This window comes from Xenopus laevis, chromosome 9_10S, assembly GCF_017654675.1.
Source record: "Xenopus laevis strain J_2021 chromosome 9_10S, Xenopus_laevis_v10.1, whole genome shotgun sequence".
In the NCBI taxonomy this organism is placed as follows: Eukaryota; Metazoa; Chordata; class Amphibia; order Anura; family Pipidae; genus Xenopus; species Xenopus laevis.
In genome coordinates this window covers 94,002,159-94,021,178 of record NC_054388.1, presented here as the reverse complement: position 1 = coordinate 94,021,178, position 19,020 = coordinate 94,002,159, and the positions used below count along the sequence as shown (strand labels likewise).

The following is a 19,020-nucleotide window of genomic DNA, read 5'->3' as shown; positions in this document are numbered from 1 at the left end:
CCTCTTCTTCCGGAGGCAGATATTTCACACACTGAAAAAGAGGAGATTAATCTCCCCGAGTGTGTGTCTCTGCCCTTAAAGGACAATTTCACCTTCATTTGCAAAACGGTTACAACACAAAACATGGTCCTAAAACTCATAGAAATGTTTTCAAGCTTTCATAACATGACAAATTTTGTAAAATGGATTTGGTAATTAGTGGGTTTGGCTATAAAATGGGCGTGGCTGGTGTTTTCGTCCCTCTACATTTTTACAAATGTTAGCTGCTATGGAATATTGATGCCCTACCAGGCATTCAAGGTAGGTTGCGCCACCGCATGTGTTATTGAGCTGTGTGTAGGGGAAAACATTTCTTATAGAATAAATTAAATTCGGTGCATTTGGGTACGGGCCAATCCTACTAACACAACAGACGCTCAAAGCCGAAGCTCAACTAGGAAAATAGGTTTGCGCATGCGTAAATACGAAGTTAGCGCATGCTCAGAACACCTTAGTTTAGAAAAAACCGTCCGTTTGTGGGCGTGGTTTGTATTTGCCGAACCCTCGTGGATTTGGAGCGAAGGCGGAAGCTTCTGTTAGCTGCAGAGACACGTGGGTGGAAACCGGCTTTTGAAAGTATGTGCGTTTCTGTTGTCGCTTTGTTGCAGTGGGTTGCTGAATGGGAGTGTAAAGGATATGTGTCCGGGATGATTTTACCTGCCTGTCTCCGCTGTTATATGCCGGTTGCCTTGGAGTAAGGACGGCATTAGTTGAAGAGCTGCGTGGAGATACCCGGACACACTCATGTAATAACTGAGATCAATACATGTGGGCAACACTATCCTGTATGTTACGTGCTGGTGCTTCAGGTCGTTACTTAGGTGTAGTAGTTAATAGGGATGTTCATTGTTCACCTAGTTTTCCCAATAGGTCTGTCCTGATTCCTTAAAGGGCTTGTTCACCTGTGAGTTAACTTTCAGTATGATTTAGAGAGTGACATTCTGAGACAATACGCAATTGGTTTCCTTGAATTATTTAGCTTCTTATTCAGCAGCTCTCCAGGTTGCAATTCTAGCTCTCTTGTTGCTAGGGTCCAAATTACCCTAGCAACCATGCACTGATTTGAATACGAGGTTGGAATAGAAATAGGAGAGGGTCTGGATAAAAAAACAGCAATAACTATACATTTGTAATCATTTGAAGAAGAGTCAGAAGAAAAAAGGGAAATAATTAAAACATTAAAAAAAAAATAAAGGCCAATTAATAAAGTTTCTTAGAATTATCCATAACATACTAAAAGGTGAACCTCCCCTTTAATTTAAGAATTTCCCAGATTCTTAATCCAACATTAATGTTTAATCCAAATCTAATTCGATACAGTTTTTTAGTTCACGATAATGTAATTACCAGGCATGCTAATTAAAATCTTTTGGGCCGATGCTGGGCTGTATTTAGGTCCAGTGCTGCCCGGAAATCATTCCATCCCCAGCATTTGGTACATGAGCACCTATTCTAAGCATGTGCCGTTCACCTCAGAGGCAGGTTACCCCCCCCCCTGATTTTTGTATCTACCGTATATGTAGCTAAAGCTGCCACCCTTGACTCGACCCCTGGGTGCCTATATGGTAGATAAGTACTTGGCATGATGCAGTGCCTTCCCGATGGGTCCTATTATGGGTGAAATGACCGTATCTTCCAAATTTGTCCCAGGACCATGATTCATATATCGGGGTGAGATTTAACAGTGTATTCCCATTTCATATGTATAAATAAGTGTCTCCTGTAATGCAAAAAAATATTAAATAGTAATAACAATATAGAAAAGTTTAATGAGTATATTGGCAAGTACCCAGTGCTATTGCAGCAGATATGGCATGTCACCCATAATACCTGTTGTGGTCTCTGTACCATGAAGTGATCTTCCTCTTTATTAACAAATGGGCACAATAAAAACAGACAATGATCAGGGAGTGTATTTTGTGTTTATTTCAATGGTGGATGAACAACACTACCTGTTGGCAACTGGTACAATATACATACAGGTATATCATAAAATCATCTAACACTCGGCAATCAAATACGTTTTGTGGTGGTTTTACTAGGGATGCACCAAAAATACACTATTTTGGGATTTGACTGAATTCCTTATAAAAATTCAGCCGAATATTGAAGCAAATCCAAACAGTAATTTGCATAAGCAAATCAGGGCAATGAAGGTTTAGAGCTGGGGTCCCCAACCTTTTATAGCTGTAAGCCGCACCAAATTTAGAAAGGGTTTGGGAGCAACAAAAGCATAAAAAAGTCTCTTGGGGTGCCAAATAAGTGATGTGATTAGATATTTCTGTGGACTGGCAGCCTACAGGAGGCTCTGTTTGGCAGTACACCTGGTTTTTATTAGGGATGCACCAAATCCACTATTTTGGGTTCTGCCGAATCCTTTGTGAAAGATTTGTCCGAATTCCAAACTGAATCCGAATCCTATTTGCATATGTTAATTAGGTGTGGGAAGGGGAAAACATTTTTTACTTGTTTTGTGACAAAAAGTTACGCGATTTCCATCCCCGTCCCTAATTTACATATGCAAATTAGGATTTGGTTTGGCCGGGCAGAAGGATTCGGCCGAATCCAAATCCTGTTGAAAAAGACTGAATCCCGAACTGAATCCTGCCTAGTTTTTGTGCAACCAAAACTTTTCCTCCAGGCCAGAAATTCAATAATAAGCAACATCCAAGAGGTTAGTGAGCAACATGTTGCTTCTGAGCTACTGGTTGTGGCTGACTAGTTTGTGGTTTTAACTTCCATGTTTGTGTGGTGAAAAGTCACATGATTTTTAGGATTCGGCTTTGGTTTGGCCAGAATCCGAATCCTACTGAAAAAGCCTGAATCCCAAACCAAATCCTGGATTTTGTGCATACTTTGTGCTGAAGTTATTCAGAGATGGAATTTTATTAAAGCAACAGTAACAGCAAAAACTGAAAGTGTATCAAAGTGATTAAAATACAGTAGAACCCCCATTTTACATTGTTCAGGGGACCAGGAAAAATTGTGTAAAATCCTGGAAAATGTAAAATTAGGAAAATGTGTTAAATTAACTTTTTCCTCAAGTACTGAGATACAATATTTACTGTGTTAATCAGAAGGGTTAAGCTTTGCAGCGTTAATGTTACACTAGTCGGGGACATGGTCAAGGTCTCTCTGTCAGTCACATACACAACTTAAAACAATTAGTGATTGGTGCAGAACTGTATAAGGGGCAGACTAATTGGAATTGACCATTTACAGGCCGAACCAGTGGCAGAACTACCGGGGGAGCAGGGGGTGCAATTGGGCCAGGGCCCCTCCCATTTTGAGGGCCCCCGGCAGCTCGCGCACCGCTGATTCGGGGCGGAAAATCACGTACAGGGGGGTGCCCTGCTGCACGTCCCGCACCAGGGCCTGTCCCCCTCTAGTTACATTTCTGGGCAGAACCAATGCAAAATATACACCTGGTTAGTATTTTTCACAAATAATAACATTCATAGAGGGAAAAAAACAGTTTTTGATGTACAACATTTTGATGTAAAATCGGGGAAATGCATCCATTGAAATGCATTATAAACTGGTGGGACCACAAATAAAAAATGTAAAATGCGGGGAAACGTGAAATCAGGGTACTTTATAAATCGAGGTTTCACTGTATAATGTACTGTTGCTCTGCATTGGTAAAAGCTGTGTATTTGCTACAGAAAGATTACTATAGATAAGCTGATGAGTAGCAATTAGAGCAGCCATTCAAGCTGGAAATAAGGAGAAAATGCACAGGGTACACAGCAGAAGACCAATAAAACACCATTGTATTGGAGAGAGCTTATCTGTTATGTGCTATGTAACCTGTGCCTTTTGTCCTTATTTCATGCTGGAATGGCTGCCCCGTGGCTACACAGCAGTTTGTTTATATAACCTAAAGTAGTCTTTCTGAAGCAAAAACACAGCTTTTATCAGTGCATGCTGACTTTATATTATACGTTAATTACTTTAAAGGGATCCTGTCATCGGAAAACATATTTTTTTCAAAACGCATCAGTTAATAGTGCTGCTCCAGCAGAATTCTGCACTGAAATCCATTTCTCAAGAGACCAAACAGACTTGTGTAACTTGTGTTAGGGAGCTGTTATCTGGTTACCTTCCCATTGTTCTGTTTGGCTGCTGGGGGGCAAAGGGAGGGGGTGATATCACTCCAACTTGCAGTACAGCAGTAAAGAGTGATTGAAGTTTATCAGAGCACAAGTCACATGACTTGGGGCAGCTGGGAAATGTCTAGCCCCATGTCAGATTTCAAAATTGAATATAAAAAAATCTGCTCTTTTGAGAAATGGATTTCAGTGCAGAATTCTGCTGGAGCAGCACTATTAACTGATTCATTTTGAAAAAAATATTTTTTCCCATGACAGTATCCCTTTAAAATGCTTTTTTTTTTTTACTGGTATTACTGTTCCTTTAATGGTTATCTTAGGGTTTTGGGTTGTAAAAATTTCTGTTCAGTTCCATTTTTATCAAATTATAACACAGTCATATATATTCTGTTGTTTCAGAATGGCAAAGGATAAGAGGAAAAGCACAGGTAAAAATGAAGGGAAAATTAAACAGACAGGGAGCAAATCAGAAGCTGCTCCAGTAAAAAAGCGGAAACTGGATTCTGAGGTGAGTGCCTGAATTTCCTGACCCAATTAATTCCTTTGGCAATCAGTTAACTGTAGCAGTCAGCCAGCAGGTCGCATGTAATGGTCAGCTGTTTGTAAAAACACATCTGATTGGTTACTATCAATTATTATATGTGGGCAAATTTTAAACATTCTGTTACATTACTCGAGATGTTCTCATGTTTGCAGTGAAAGTAGTACATGAATGGGACCTGTACTAAGGCTGGTCACTGAGGATAACTAAAGTCAACTGTTAAACATTCTGTTAGACATTCTTCTGATACTGCTGAGAAGTGGCTCGTATTAGAAAAGTATAAGCGTTTAGGAGGGTTAGCTGTTAGTCTGAGATGGAAATTAAAGCTAAATGTAAATCTTAGAAAAATTCTGAAAAAATAGATAGGAACTGAAAAAGTAATTATTGCTGGTAGATTTGTAAACAGCTGAATTAATAAATGTTTTGACAAAGTCCTGTTTTAAAGGAGAACTAAACCCCCTTTAGCCAAAAGTCCCCACTGGCCCCCCTCCCCCCTGCACAGTCTTACCCTTGAATTGTGTCCCCTGTAGAAATACTGACCGCACATGCAGTCAGCGTAGCGGAGCTCACGGGCGACATCTTCCGGTGCTTCGGTATTCTTCAGGTCCTCTTACTTCCCTTCTGGAATTTCCATTACTTTTGGCGTAAGCACAGTTTTCGCGAACCGGAAGATTGTTCCAACTGCTCATGCGCCAATACGGCGCTCACTTTACGAAGAATACTGAAGCGCTAAATGGCGCCCGTGAACTCTGCTGCACTGATTTTTCATGCGGGGTTAGTATTTCTAGAGGGGACACAATTCAAGGGTAAGACTGTGCAGTGGGAGGCAGGGAAGAGGGGCCCATTGGAACTTTTGGCTAAAGGGAGGTTTAGTTCTCCTTTAAGTGCCAGTGACACTGCACATGCTCAGTCTGTTCTGGGATGCTGTTGAGAAATTAGGGATCATCTGAAAGCAACAGAATACAGGTATAGGAGCTATTTTCTGGAATGCTTGGGGTCTGGAGTGTTCCACATAAGGGTGTTTGCCTTATCTGAATCACCATACCTTAAAGCAGTGGTCCCCAACCAGTAGCTCGTGAGCAACATGTTGCACTCCAACTTCTTGGATGTTGATCCCAGTGGCCTCAAAGCAGGAGCTTAAACGCCACAAATGTTTTGCCAAATACATGAAAACATAATTCTAAGCAACTTTGCTACATACATTCATAACAATTACGTTTTTTAAGTTGTTTGTATATGTATTGCTGTTGAAATTAGTGTCTGTCCCTTTCTATTCTCTGCCATGATGGCTCAGACTGTTGAAACAATGTAAGACAAGGCAGCTGGTTAACATTCCTGTGTTTGCTGGGTAACCAAGACTGTTGCAACATTGTTTAAGATGGAACAACCAGGGGTTAAGCAAATGCTGCTTCCAATAGCAATTGTTTTTAAAAATAACTTTAAAAGCACTGATATTTTTTTGTAATGTATATTTAAAAGTTGCTTAGAATTATGGTTTCTTTTATTAGGGACATTTTTATTTTGGGGTTGACTTGCCCTCTAATCCTTTCTGGTTCAAAATGCATACGTTTTTATGTGAATTTCAAGTTATTACTAATTATGAACTTTGTATTATGTTGTATATAAATGGTACATTGATTCCTAAGTAGGGATGCACCGAATCCACTATTTTGGATTCGGCCGAACCCCAGAATCCTTTGTGAAAGATTCGGCCGAATACCGAACCGAATCCGAACCCTAATTTGCATGTGCAAATTTGGGATGGGAAGGGGAAATTTTTTTTCACTTCCTTGTTTTGGAACAAAAAGTCTTGCGATTTCCCTCCCCACCCCTAATTTGCATATGCAAATTAGTATTCGGTTTGGTCGGGCAGAAGGATTCGGCCGAATCCTGCTGAAAAAGGCCGAATCGCGAACAGAATCCTCGATTCGGTGCATCCCTATTCCTAAACTCTGGTAACTGCCAGCAGCACAGAGCATGTCTTTTGTATCAGCAGAAAAGAATATGTAGAGCTGCAAGTGACATTTTCCGTGTCACAGAGCTTCACTTTAATCAAATAATTTTCATAAGGCAGTGTAGACAGACTTTACAGAGAAAACTCCTTGTAGTAGAAGGTACAAGGAACCAGGGAAGATATTTTAAAGACTATTGATGAGCTTTGTTTACATTGGTCCTTTCTTTTCCCCAGTTACTGCTTGCATCTCAGGCTTATAGGAATTCATTTTACAGGTGGTTTAATACAGGCGTATATTTCCTCTTTAAGTTTTACTTTACAGAAACATCTGTGGGATTTCCCAGCATAACTTATAGATTCTAAATACCCAACTACCAGATAGTCTACTTAAGATATTTGCAGAAGATAAAAAGCATTGAGCAGTAAAAAAAAATAACATATCTCAAACGGATCGCAGTTAAATTTTTTAGACCTGTAGCAATTCCCACTTAACAAGTATTTATATTTTTAAATTCTATGCTAAATCAATATTATTTATGTATGATTTTGTGCATTCCAGGTTTTTATTCTGTCTTTCGTATGGTTTCATTCTTTCTCATGTTTTTATTATAAGTCAACAAACACCAATTTATATGGTTTGAATTGTGCTATTGTTCTCCACTAGGGGGCATATAACAACAAGGAAACTATTCAGATGGCTTTGGACATCTTTTTTTTTTATTTAATCATGAAACAAAACACTGTTGAGAAAGAAACTTAACTTTTTATATATGCTTAGAAATGTTTTTAATAATTGGGATTGGGAATGGCTATAACCACAAATTGTGCAGATGCAGTGTTTCTTCATTTTTTTTTCTCGGGGAATCAAAATTAATTACAGGTATGGGACCTGTTATCCAGAATGCTCGGGACCTGGGGTTTTCCAGATAACAGATCTTTCTGTAATTTGGATCTTCATACCTTAAGTCTACTACATAATCATGTAAACATTACATAAACTCAATAGGCTGGTTTTGCTTCCAATAAGAATTAATTATATCTTAGTTGGGATCAAGTACATGGTACTGTTTTATTTAAAAAGTTTATTTGATTATAATGGACTCTATGGGAGATGGCCTTACCCTAGTTCGGAGCTTTCTGGATAATTGGTTTCTGTATAACGGATCTCATACCTTTATGGGAATTGGCTTTGTCAATTTAGAACTAGTTATACGCCTTAGAGACCACCCCATACATTGAGAATATCTGTATTACAGATTTGGGAGTCGTATAGATTTTCTTTTTTAACATAAAACATTGCAATATGATTATTCCAGGTACATCTTTTTCCATGGAGGCTATGTAAAAATGTATAAATTCGTAATGTTTTCAAGCACCTATAATTAGAATTGTAATGTCAATAAAGAGGCTTCAAATGGCATAGGTCTGACAGATGCCTACAGTAAATACAGAAAAGAAAAGTTGAGAACCAGTGCTTTACTGGAAAAACAGCACTTTATATTTCTTGTACAGGTATGGGACCTGTTATCCAGAATGCTCGGGACCTGGGGTTTTCTGGATATCAGATCTTTCAGTAATTTGGATCTTCATACCTTAAGCCCACGGGAAAAATGTAAACATTAAATAAACCAAATACACTGATTTTACTTCCAATAAAGAATAATCATATCTTAGTTTGGATCAAGTACAAGGTGCTGTTTATTATTATAGAGAAAAAGGAAATACATTTTAAAAAATTGGATTATTTGATGATAATAATGATTTCTATTATAATACATATAATATAATCTTTAATTCATAACTTTCTGGATAATGTGTTTCTCGGATAACAGATCCCATACCTGTATCTAAAGTGCAATTTTGAACTAATGTTTTTGAACATAAAACGTAATGTAAAAATGTGCTTTATCATTTAGCACCATTTGGTATTTGCAATTTTACTTGGCCTTTTCACCTATCTCCCTGCATTCAACCATATTATTAATACATGGCTAATTGAGAAAAAAGCTGAAAGGTAAACACGTTGTGGTTTTACGCGGATTCCTTTTTTGTTTTATCTGATTTTTTTTAAAACCTAATTATTGATTTAGGAATAAGTGCCTTTTTATTTGCTTAACAGATGGGGTGTTCTAGATGGTTGACCAGTAGCAGCAGTTTATATTTGAATAGGATTTTTATAAATCCTGCTACTGTATCATTGATATTTTCAGCATAGAAAATGGGATTTATTCATACTTTTTGACAGGTATCTATGATGGGTATATTAGGGGTTTCTGTGTTATGTGGGACTCTTTATCAAGTTTTGGTTTGGAAGCCATAGTTCCCCTTTAAGGGTGGGTTTTAAAGTGCTTTTATGAAAATATGTTACCGTTTGGGTGTTAGTTTACTCTATTTTCTCCAAGGAAAAATGTATTCACATTTACTGGATCTGAAAAATCAAACCTAATTTTCAGTATTTAGATATCTATCCAAATATCAATATCTATTTATCTTTACAAGTTCCAGAATCCAGGCATACAGTAGGGATTTTGAGAGTTTGGGTTAAACAGTATTTAGAAGACTGGTGCTTGGAATACTTCTTTATTTGCAAGAAAAAAGGGAAAATTGCAGTTTCCCTTTAAGGAGCTTATCATTTTTCATCTTTTATTAAATATTCAGCTTTTTGGCACTGCATAGTAGCCAGAGTTATTTTATTTTTCTTTAAAGACTACTTCTGACTCCAAAATGTTTTATGTTCTTTTAAAAAACAAACTAGAATACACTGCTTTAAAAAAGATGTTTAAAATTAGAAGCAAATTGCTCAATTATGATCTAAATAGGCAATCTGTTTTTTGAGTCTATTTCAAGGCATGTGTAAAATATTTAGTGCAAAACATGTTGTAACATTAGTTTTAAAGAAAATGTCAACAAAAAATAATCATTTATTTTGCCTCATAAAATAACATAATTCTACATAACTGTTGAAACAATGTAAGAAAAGTTAGCTGATCAACAGGCCTGTATTTGCTGGGGACTTTGGCAACATTGTTTAAAACTAACAACCAGGAGATAAAGAAACAGTAACACAAAAAAAATTTAAAGTGTTTTGAAGTAATGAAAATATAATTTATTTTTTACCCTGCACTGGTAAAACTGGTCTGTTTGTTTCAGAAACACTACTATAGTTCATATAAACAAGCTGATGTGTAGCAATGGTGGAAATTGAAAAAGGTCTATATTACAAAGGTTAAATAATGAATAACAGATAACACCATTATGTTCTGCAGAGCTTATCTGCTGTGTAAACTGAGCCTTCTCTCCTTTGAATGGCTGCCCCCATGGCGACACAGCAGCTGCTGGCCATAGACGCAAAGATCCGATCGTACGAATCAACGTATGATCGGACTTTCCCGTCTCCCGACCCTCCACTAACCATAAAGATCAAAGTCTTACCATTCCGATCAAATAAAGTAGTAAAAGAACACATCAGCCAATGTACTACCTCTGACAGCAATCGTACGATAGTTATGTCTGACAAAGCTAGTGACAGTCTCCCACTGAAAATCGTACAATCGGCAATACATGCAGAGATATTATCAGCAGGCGACAGAAATTTTCTAACCTGTCCGATCGCCCAAACGACCGATCTCTGCCGGACGAAAAATGTCGGGACTCTCCACACACGGTCCGAAAATCGTACGAACCCACGATTCCTATGATCGGATCGTTGCGTCTATGGCCAGCTATTTATATCAACAATAGTAGTGTTTCTGAAGCAAACACACCAATTTTACCAGTGCAGGGCAACACTGCATTATATTTTTATTACTTATATCACTTTAATTTTTAGATGGTACTGTTCCTTTAAGGAAATGCTGTTTTCAATAGCCATTGTTTTTGCAAATAACTTTAAAAGCAAACATTTTAATAAATGTATGTTCAAAATTGATTCGGAGTATGTTTTATTTTATTAGGCAAATTTTTATTTTGGTGTCGACTTGACCTTTAAAGTTAAACGAAAGCTCAACAAAGAGGCTAGAAATATTTCACATTATAGGGAAGATTTATCAAGGGTCGAATTTCGAAGTACAAAAAACTTTGACCAAATTCGACCATCGAATTAAAAAACTTCAATTAGAATATCGAATTCTAAGATTTTTCAACAAATTTGGCAATTGAACGATTCGAACGATTTTAACGATCGATCTAAGGATTTTTATTCGATGTATAAAGACTAAGAAAAATGTTGTAGAAGGTCCCCATAGGCTAACATAGCACTGTGGCAGGTTTAATTTGGCGAAGTATTGAAGTCAAAGTTTTTTTAAAGAGACAGTACTTCGATTATCGAATGGTCGAATATTCGAATGATTTTTACTTTGAATTGAAGTTGAAAGTAAATTCGAAGTCGTAGTATCCTATTCGATGGTCGAAGTATCCAAAAAATTACTTTGAATTTCGAATTTTTTTACTTCGAAAATTCCCTCGAATTCACTTCGACCCTTAGTAAATCTACCCCTAAGTCTCAAGCTTCTTTTTGTTCCCAGTTCCACCGTAGCCCTTTATCAAGTGTAGATTTTTGCCGTTTAATATGCCCCCAGTAGCTTCCCCTCATCTTATTGGCATGGTCTGCTGCCAGAGTTTAGTGGCTGACAATTTTTTGAGTTCAGTTTATTCACCAGAAATATAGACTTTTTTTCAGTTGCTTTCCATTTTATATTTTGCACATTTTTCCAAAATTTTCCAAAATTTAAGTTTAAAGTTCTAAACTGTTACAATTTGCTACATTGGTTGATTTTTATCTCAGCAGTATCTTTGGGATATTAACAACTGAATTAAAGATTTTCAAGGTGAACAAACCCTTTAACTCTCAACAGCATCTTAAAAGCACACTGAGCATTTGCAGTGTCACTGAAATGATGGCCTAAAAGGATCAGATGATGGGGCTACTGTATACAGTTTAGGAGGTATAGGTCATCTCTGGGCTGGTACCTAAAGGTCAGTATATTTAATACAGCCTTTCTAGCCCTTTCTAGCCATATTATTTTTATGCCTTTCCTTTTTAATGGCAAACATGGGTATTATTGCTGGCCAGGACACAACTCAAGACCAGGAATAATCATTTGCTTACTATTAATGGCAGCTGAAGACTACAAATACATGATTCTGTATTCTATATTGAGTCATTCTCATTTTGCGAATCTGTGTATCATCAAGGAAGAAAATCTCTGAAATCTGTCCTCTACATAAATGAAATATATGAAACATTTGCTTATTTATTTTTTAATTTTTCTAATTTGAAAGCCTTCCAATGAAACCTTATTATGGGCAACATGTAGGCCGCTTTTTGCTGGTTTAATATACAGCTGAGGATACAGCTCTTTGAAGGTGCCAAAGATCCAGAACAATAGCAGGATGACCGTATTTATCCCAAGCAGCTAATAATATAAACATGCAATGGAAGACAAAAATATCCAGAAATCTACAATTTAAAAGACATTGGCATCCACTTTTAAGCTTTAAACATTGCCCTACTCCATCCGACTTTTCATAATGCAGGGTTGACCCATGGGTGTGGCATAACTGTGAAATACGACAGGGTCTCAAATAAAAAAAATCAATCAACAAACACTAATATTTTTAATTAAATAAGCAGAAAATGCTTCTGTATATAAGTAAAGTCAGAATTGCACCGAGCTGGTATACATCTAGAATAGTACAGCAGTTAACCAGCTTGATGCAATAGATAAAATGCAATGCATACAGAAGATGAGAAGCAGTTTTGCAATTTACATTAATTTTTTTTTTCTTTTTCCATATAGTAGCAGTTTTTATGCTGCTAATGGATTTGAAACAGCAGAGCCATATGCTGTTCAGTTTGGCAGCTCAGTTATAAACAATAAAATTTTTCTTTTCAGTTTTATGCAGCAAAGCATTAGAACATCACCTGCACAGTGACTTATATTGCATGACAGCTGATCAGTCAGGAAACCAAACAGTGACTATAGCTGCCATTCCATATCCCTTATACAGGTATAGGATCCCTTATCCAGAAAGCTCCGAATTACAGAATGGCTGTCTCCCATGGACTCCATTTTATCCAAATAGTCCAAATTTTATAGGGATGCACCGAATCCAGGATTCAGTTCGGGATTCGGCCAAGATTCGGCCTTTTTCAGCAGGATTCGGATTCGGCTGAATCCTTCTGCCCGGCCGAACCGAATCCGAATCCTAATTTGCATATGCAAATTAGGGATGGGGAGGGAAATCACGTGACTTTTCGTCACAAAACAAGGAAGTAAATTTTTTTCCCCTTCCCACCCCTAATTTGCATATGCAAATTAGGGTTCAGATTCGGTTCGGTATTCGGCCGAATCTTTCACAAAGGATTCGGGGATTTGGCCGAATCCAAAATAGTGGATTCGGTGCATCCCTAAAATTTTTGAAAACTATTTCCTTTTTCTCTGTAATAATAAAACAGTAGCTTGTACTTGACCCTAATAATTAATCCTTATTGGAAGAAAAACCAGCCTATTTGGTTTATTTAATGTTTAAATTAATTTCTAGTAGACTTAAGACATGAAGACCCAAATTATGGAAAGAACCGTTATCTGGAAAACCCCAGGTGCCGAGCATTCTGGATAACAGGTCTTATACCTGTACTAGCAAATTTCTAATATCTTGAAAATTACTAATGAGTTTGGAGGGTTTAGATCCCCTTAAAAGTAACTTTGAACAAATAAATATTTGTTTGTAAATAAAATACTGCTTTTAATACACAACTGAAAGCAAATTACACCTTCTAAAAGAAGAATCAATGTTTTAAAACAACTGGCTTCATTTTGTTACCGTTGAAATAATAAGGAAAATGCCTATGGCTTCATACAGGATTCCTGTACCTTTTAAGATTTACAAAGATTCATGTATTTCTGAATCAGAGTCACCGTAGTCTGTATTATTTAGGTAGTCATGAATGTTCCCATCTATCTGCAATACAGGGAAAATGGTTGAATAAATTCACAAGGGAATTTTGATTTATAATAGCAGCAAGGGTTGTCTGGGTGTTAAAAATTATGCTGATGTTATTAATAGGGAAGATTGTAAAAATATAGGAAGGTTGGTTGTTTTTCCATGGCACACAGGCCCCCAGAATCCATTGTTGGGGCAGAGATAGTAACTCTAAAGTAGGGGAGCATTATGGATAGAAGAGAAATTAGGGGCTGGCTCAGGTGACTATTACAGTCTGAGAATTGCTCTTATACACACTTAATTTCTTTTTATATAATGTAATTGAAGTCAGAGGCGTGTGTTATTTAATAATGCGACTGTACAGGTCGGCAGTCCTCAGCAACACAGCTTTTCCCAGGACAGAGTATTTGCAGCTGGAAAAATAGCTGATATTTTGAAGTTACTTTTCCCAGGCCAAAAACTTGCATCCCCAACTGTTCTGTTTATAAACAAATTAAGGAATACCTTTCAGTGCTCCGCACTGCTTCACAGGACCTCGACTTCTTATTCTGAAAATATATTTCGTCTTGCCCGATAAGATAATGCACCTCAGCATCCTATTATTGTTTTTCCAAGGATAAAGTTTACATTAACCACATCCTCTACATCATCACAGACGTCCCTTGGGTATAGCCAATGAGCAACTCCCTGAAAGTTTGGGTTCCAGCATGATCCCCTTAAACTGAATTATTGTCATTAACTTTTTATAGCTCTTTTTAGTCAGTGATGCATCTGTAGTTTTGCCAGTGGGTTTGTGTTCTCTTTTTCCTGTTATTTAAGTAAAGTTGGTTGTCTCAGTCTGTAAGGCAATGGGAGACCATAACTGAATGACAGATTTTTGACTCCCTTTGGATGAGTGTAGGTGCAGATAAAATAGGAAAGCTCTAATGTTTAGCACCAAGTATAGAGAGGCATTAAATACAAGTCCCTACTGTGTCTGGTGTCTGCTGTTACTCCCTAACCACCCAAGTTAGTGGGTTTGATGGGGCTCCTTTGTGCTCCCCTGCCCCACACACCTGTGCATCATGAATACAACACTGCTGGATGTCTGCATCACTGTATTCATGGCGGTGTCCAAAGTTCACTGCAACTGAAAACAGAGTGAAGAAACCTGGGTCAGATTCTCAAGGCAGGGACCGAAGTATTTCCCAACGTATTTTATGATCTACATATTGCCAATAAAATGTATCACCTATTCTAATCAATAATTAATCATCCTTGTATTATGACATTTATATTTATATTGTCGGCCCCTAACCTCGGGTAACGGACAGCAGTGCAGAGAATGTGCCTGGTTCAGCAGAAAAAAATGGGAAGCTACTGGTGTATCTTTGGAGGCACAAATCTTCACTGCTAAAGGGCTGTTGTTGCCTTGGATTGGCACAGAAGCACAAAACATAATGTACAACATTAGTCGCCTACTTCTTTAGTTAATTTTTTAGTTCTCCTTTAAGTTGTTACTATACTGTATATAAAGCATTTAAATTGATACTGAAAAATTTAAATTGTAACCTGCACGCTTGGGATAGCAACAGGCAGGGGCAATTTCAGGCTGGGTGGAGAATGCTAGTTCTTCATTGATGTTTATATAGTTTTCTAATATACTAGCCTTCAAATCTGCTTAAAGGAGAAAGACATGTAAAACTTTGCACCCCAATGATTCTTTTCCTGTGAGCACCACTATATTGTTCCAATGTCTCAGGCATTCCCTTCCGAGTGTACTGAAAATAGTATTGTCCTATGAGCATTTGAGCTAGTTATTCAACTTTAATACCATCATATCTGTTTGCCTGCTTCTAGTGACATTTACCCTCTGACTTGATAATATTGCTCAAGTTACATTGAATAAACAGAAGGTGATTGTGTGGTAGAACAATATGTTAGTACAGGTATGGGATCCCTTATCCAGAAACCCGTAATCCAGAAAGGGCAGATCCATCTCACATACATATTTCATATTTTATACAAACACAAATTTTTAAAAAGGTTTTTCTTTTTCTTTGTAATAATAAAACACTAAATAAATACTTCATATGCATCAGTCCTGTCGGGTTTATTTAATGTTTTAAGTATTTTTAGCACACTTATGGAGATCCAAATTACTGAACAATCTTTTATCTGGAAAACCCCAAGCTCTGAGCATGCGTGATAACTGATCCCATACCTTTACCACGGCATATTACATTATGGAGATCTGTTTTTGAAGTTTTCTTTTATACCACAGTTAATGGAAGTTTTTGTTTTAATAAGAGCCTTCTATTTGCCGCATGATCATGCTGTTGCTCATATAAGAGGCGTGCTTGAATAACTAGACATCAAAGAGTACCAGTGGCCATAGAACCAGGGGTTACGCAAGGAGAGGCTCTTGAGTTGTACATCATTGAGTTTCTATTAATACGTTAAGTGGAGCCAGCTGGCAGATATAATAAACGTTCATAATCTGCCTCCTACCTCCCTGAAGATGAAAAGTGGATGTCAGGTTGTGTTATACAGGAACTGTGTCAGTTATAGAAAGCACACCATACCTATTTAGAGATCGTACTTATTACACAAGTAAATTGGGATTGAAAAGATGGAGCCAGCCGGTAATATCAAAAGTGTTGATCCTTGATGTGGTCATTTATCAGACTCTGAGGAATTTCCGTTGAAAAGCCTCTGGAGAACAAATTGTCTTTTTGCCATCAAATATTTGCTCAGCTGCTTTCAGTGATCGCATTTTTGCTTAGGGAACATTTGAGTTATGCTAATTTCGCTGTCAGGACACAGTATTTTTTAATTGGCTGCCCCTTTCTCACAGTTTCTCTTCTGTTATAAATATTCTAAAGCAAAATATGTTGTATATATGATGTTTTGCATTGGTTCAGAAACGGCACAGTACTTCTTTTATTGTCCTGCTGGAAAACATTTTATATTGTAAAGTTATCGAAACCTACTACCCAAAAAGCCTTTTTTTCTAATATAGGTATAAGATTATGGAAAGGTGGTCTTCCTTAGATTTTATTATAATCAAATAATTTTCCTTGTAATAATAAAACGGTACATTGTATTTGCTCCCCATTTAGGTATTATAAATCTTTATTGGACGCAAAACAGTCCTATTGTCTTTAATGTTTACATTTTTTTTGTAATCTTAAGGAATGTAGATCCAAATTACAGGAAGATCCTTTATCTGGAAAACTCCAGGTCCCATGCAAGGATTACAGGTCCCATACTGTATAGATTTTGGATGTGATATTCAGTTTAATAGATAATTTCTGATGACCTAAGCCATAAGGCTAATGTCTTACTATGGGGTGGACAAACATTTTTTAAGGATATTGTTCATTACCCCTTTAATTGTGGCATATTTAGTCTTAAACTTTCTAAAGACTATGAGTAGACTGACCACAGTGAATAACCCTTCATAACTGTGGTGTTAGATTAAAACACGGTGGATTACCAATAATGTATTAAATATCCATAAACTCTATAAAGAATTGACCTAATAAAACAACATTTATTGCTGCTATTTGCTGTTATGACAGTATGCAACTACAGGCTTGGTACCTGTTATCCAGAATGCTCGGGACCTGGCATTTTCTGTATAAGGGGTCTTTCTGTAATTTGAAACTCCATGCCTTAAATCTATTAAATATAATTTAAATTAAAATAATTAAACCCAGTAGGATTTTTTTCCCCCAATAAGAATTAATTATATCTAAGTCGGGACCAAGTACAAGGTACTGTTTTATTATTACAGAGAAAAAGGAAATCATTTTTTAAAATGTAAATGATTTGATTAAAAAGGAGTCTATGGGAGATAGGCTTTTCCTGTAATTCAGAACTTTCTGGATAATGGATTTCTGGATCCCATACCTGTATTTAAGTGCTATATATGTAATCACACTATACTGCAGTCCATGCGGATGTTAGTAAACGCACTTTCCCTGTGTGCAGACCTGTGCAATTTATGTGAGGCAGTGGTATGTAGCAATTCATAATGCGCTGCACTACAATGCACACGGGTCTCTATGCGATCGTTCTCTTATAGCAATTAATATGCATACAGTTGTCCATCCAATTTCCATTAACAACTGATAAGAGAAAAAAAAGAAAAATCAGCAACAATAGTGTTTGCACTTATTGAACCAGATATAGTGGCTAATTACAAACCACCAGTGTGGCCCAGTTGTTGCTTTGTGGTGACCCAATATTTGTTTGTATGTGCATTCTGTGTTTGCGTAGGTTTTCTATAAGAAACATACAGGCAGGATAATTAGCTCCCGATGACGTCCACCCATGTGTGTATGCGTTTGTGGTATTAGCTGTACCGACATAAGGAATGATATGACTCATGAACATGCTTTATATAAGGCTGCCTGGCGCATGGGTACTATACAGTATAAATCTTCGACAGTATTACTTGTGTTTTAAAGTTGTTTCCGAACGTTTGACTGTCCCTTTAATCGATAATAAATTGGGGACCCACCACAAGTGATTTAATAAAGGCTATCTTTGTTTTGATGTTTATCCATTAATTTTCCTTAACCCCTTTTGTGCAATCTGTTGAAATTTTGCTGATATTATTGCTCTGACAAATATACGCCATTTTCTTGGAAACATAATTACTTATAATGCTTTAAAAGGTTAAAGTGTAGTTAAGCACATTCATTCTTGGAAGCAATTAAACCTACAGAGCCTTAATTTTCTAAATTTTTGCCTTTGCAAGTTTTTCCTTTACTTTTTTTTTTTATCTTATCACTTCCGTCTTGCAGATCTATTATCAATGTACATGAAAACTATTGATCTATCTGTATGCATATACTGTATGTACACAGGTACGAAGAAACCCCACTTCCCATTGTAGAATTAACTGATGCTTTTTATATTTGACTGGCTACAAATTTTTGTAAAAACGAACTTTCCTTCGTGGGTCTATGTACAAACAGTGGCACGGAAACCCTTTATTCAGAAAGCTCTGAATTACGTTGTTTGTCATCCATCTACTCCTCTTATTCATCCAAATAATCCAAATTTTTCAAGGGAGTGTCTTTAACTGCACATGCACCAGCAAGCTCTGCATCACTGAACTGATAGGAAAAAAACACAAAGATTCAGAGAATGGCACCTGCTAGCTCCGCTGCGCATTTCTGCTTGTGTAGGTCAACTTTACTGTGAGAGGCACTGTTCATTGAAATAGACAATCAAAATGTTAATTTGATTGTAGAACAAAATGGTTACAAGGTTTATATTTGGCTGTTATATTATTGTCCAGCTAACCATATAAGTCTGATACGTTATATTTTTGCATATAACCAAACCATTTCATTTCAGGCAAGTGAGAACAGAGACAGAGGGAAACAGTTCTCTGAAATTGCTCTGCCTAGGTGGATTACCATGGGGTCTGTATG

The 19,020-nt window shown here is 37.0% G+C and overlaps 1 protein-coding gene across 2 annotated transcripts in view; it reads left to right on the top strand.

Moving 5' to 3' along the window:
* Nucleotides 1-437: 437 nt before the first annotated feature.
* c7orf50.S (chromosome 7 open reading frame 50 S homeolog) overlaps nt 438-19,020 on the top strand; it is a 178,755-nt gene continuing 160,172 nt past the window's right edge. The window contains exons 1-2 of one of the 2 annotated variants that reach the window (XM_018239148.2): nt 438-615; nt 4,551-4,659. In XM_018239148.2, coding sequence (XP_018094637.1) covers nt 4,552-4,659 — 108 coding nt within the window. In that variant the 5' untranslated portion in view covers nt 438-615; nt 4,551. Of the gene's footprint in view, nt 616-635; nt 786-4,550; nt 4,660-19,020 lie in introns of those variants that run through there. The other variant, XM_018239149.2, reaches the window with a different exon arrangement.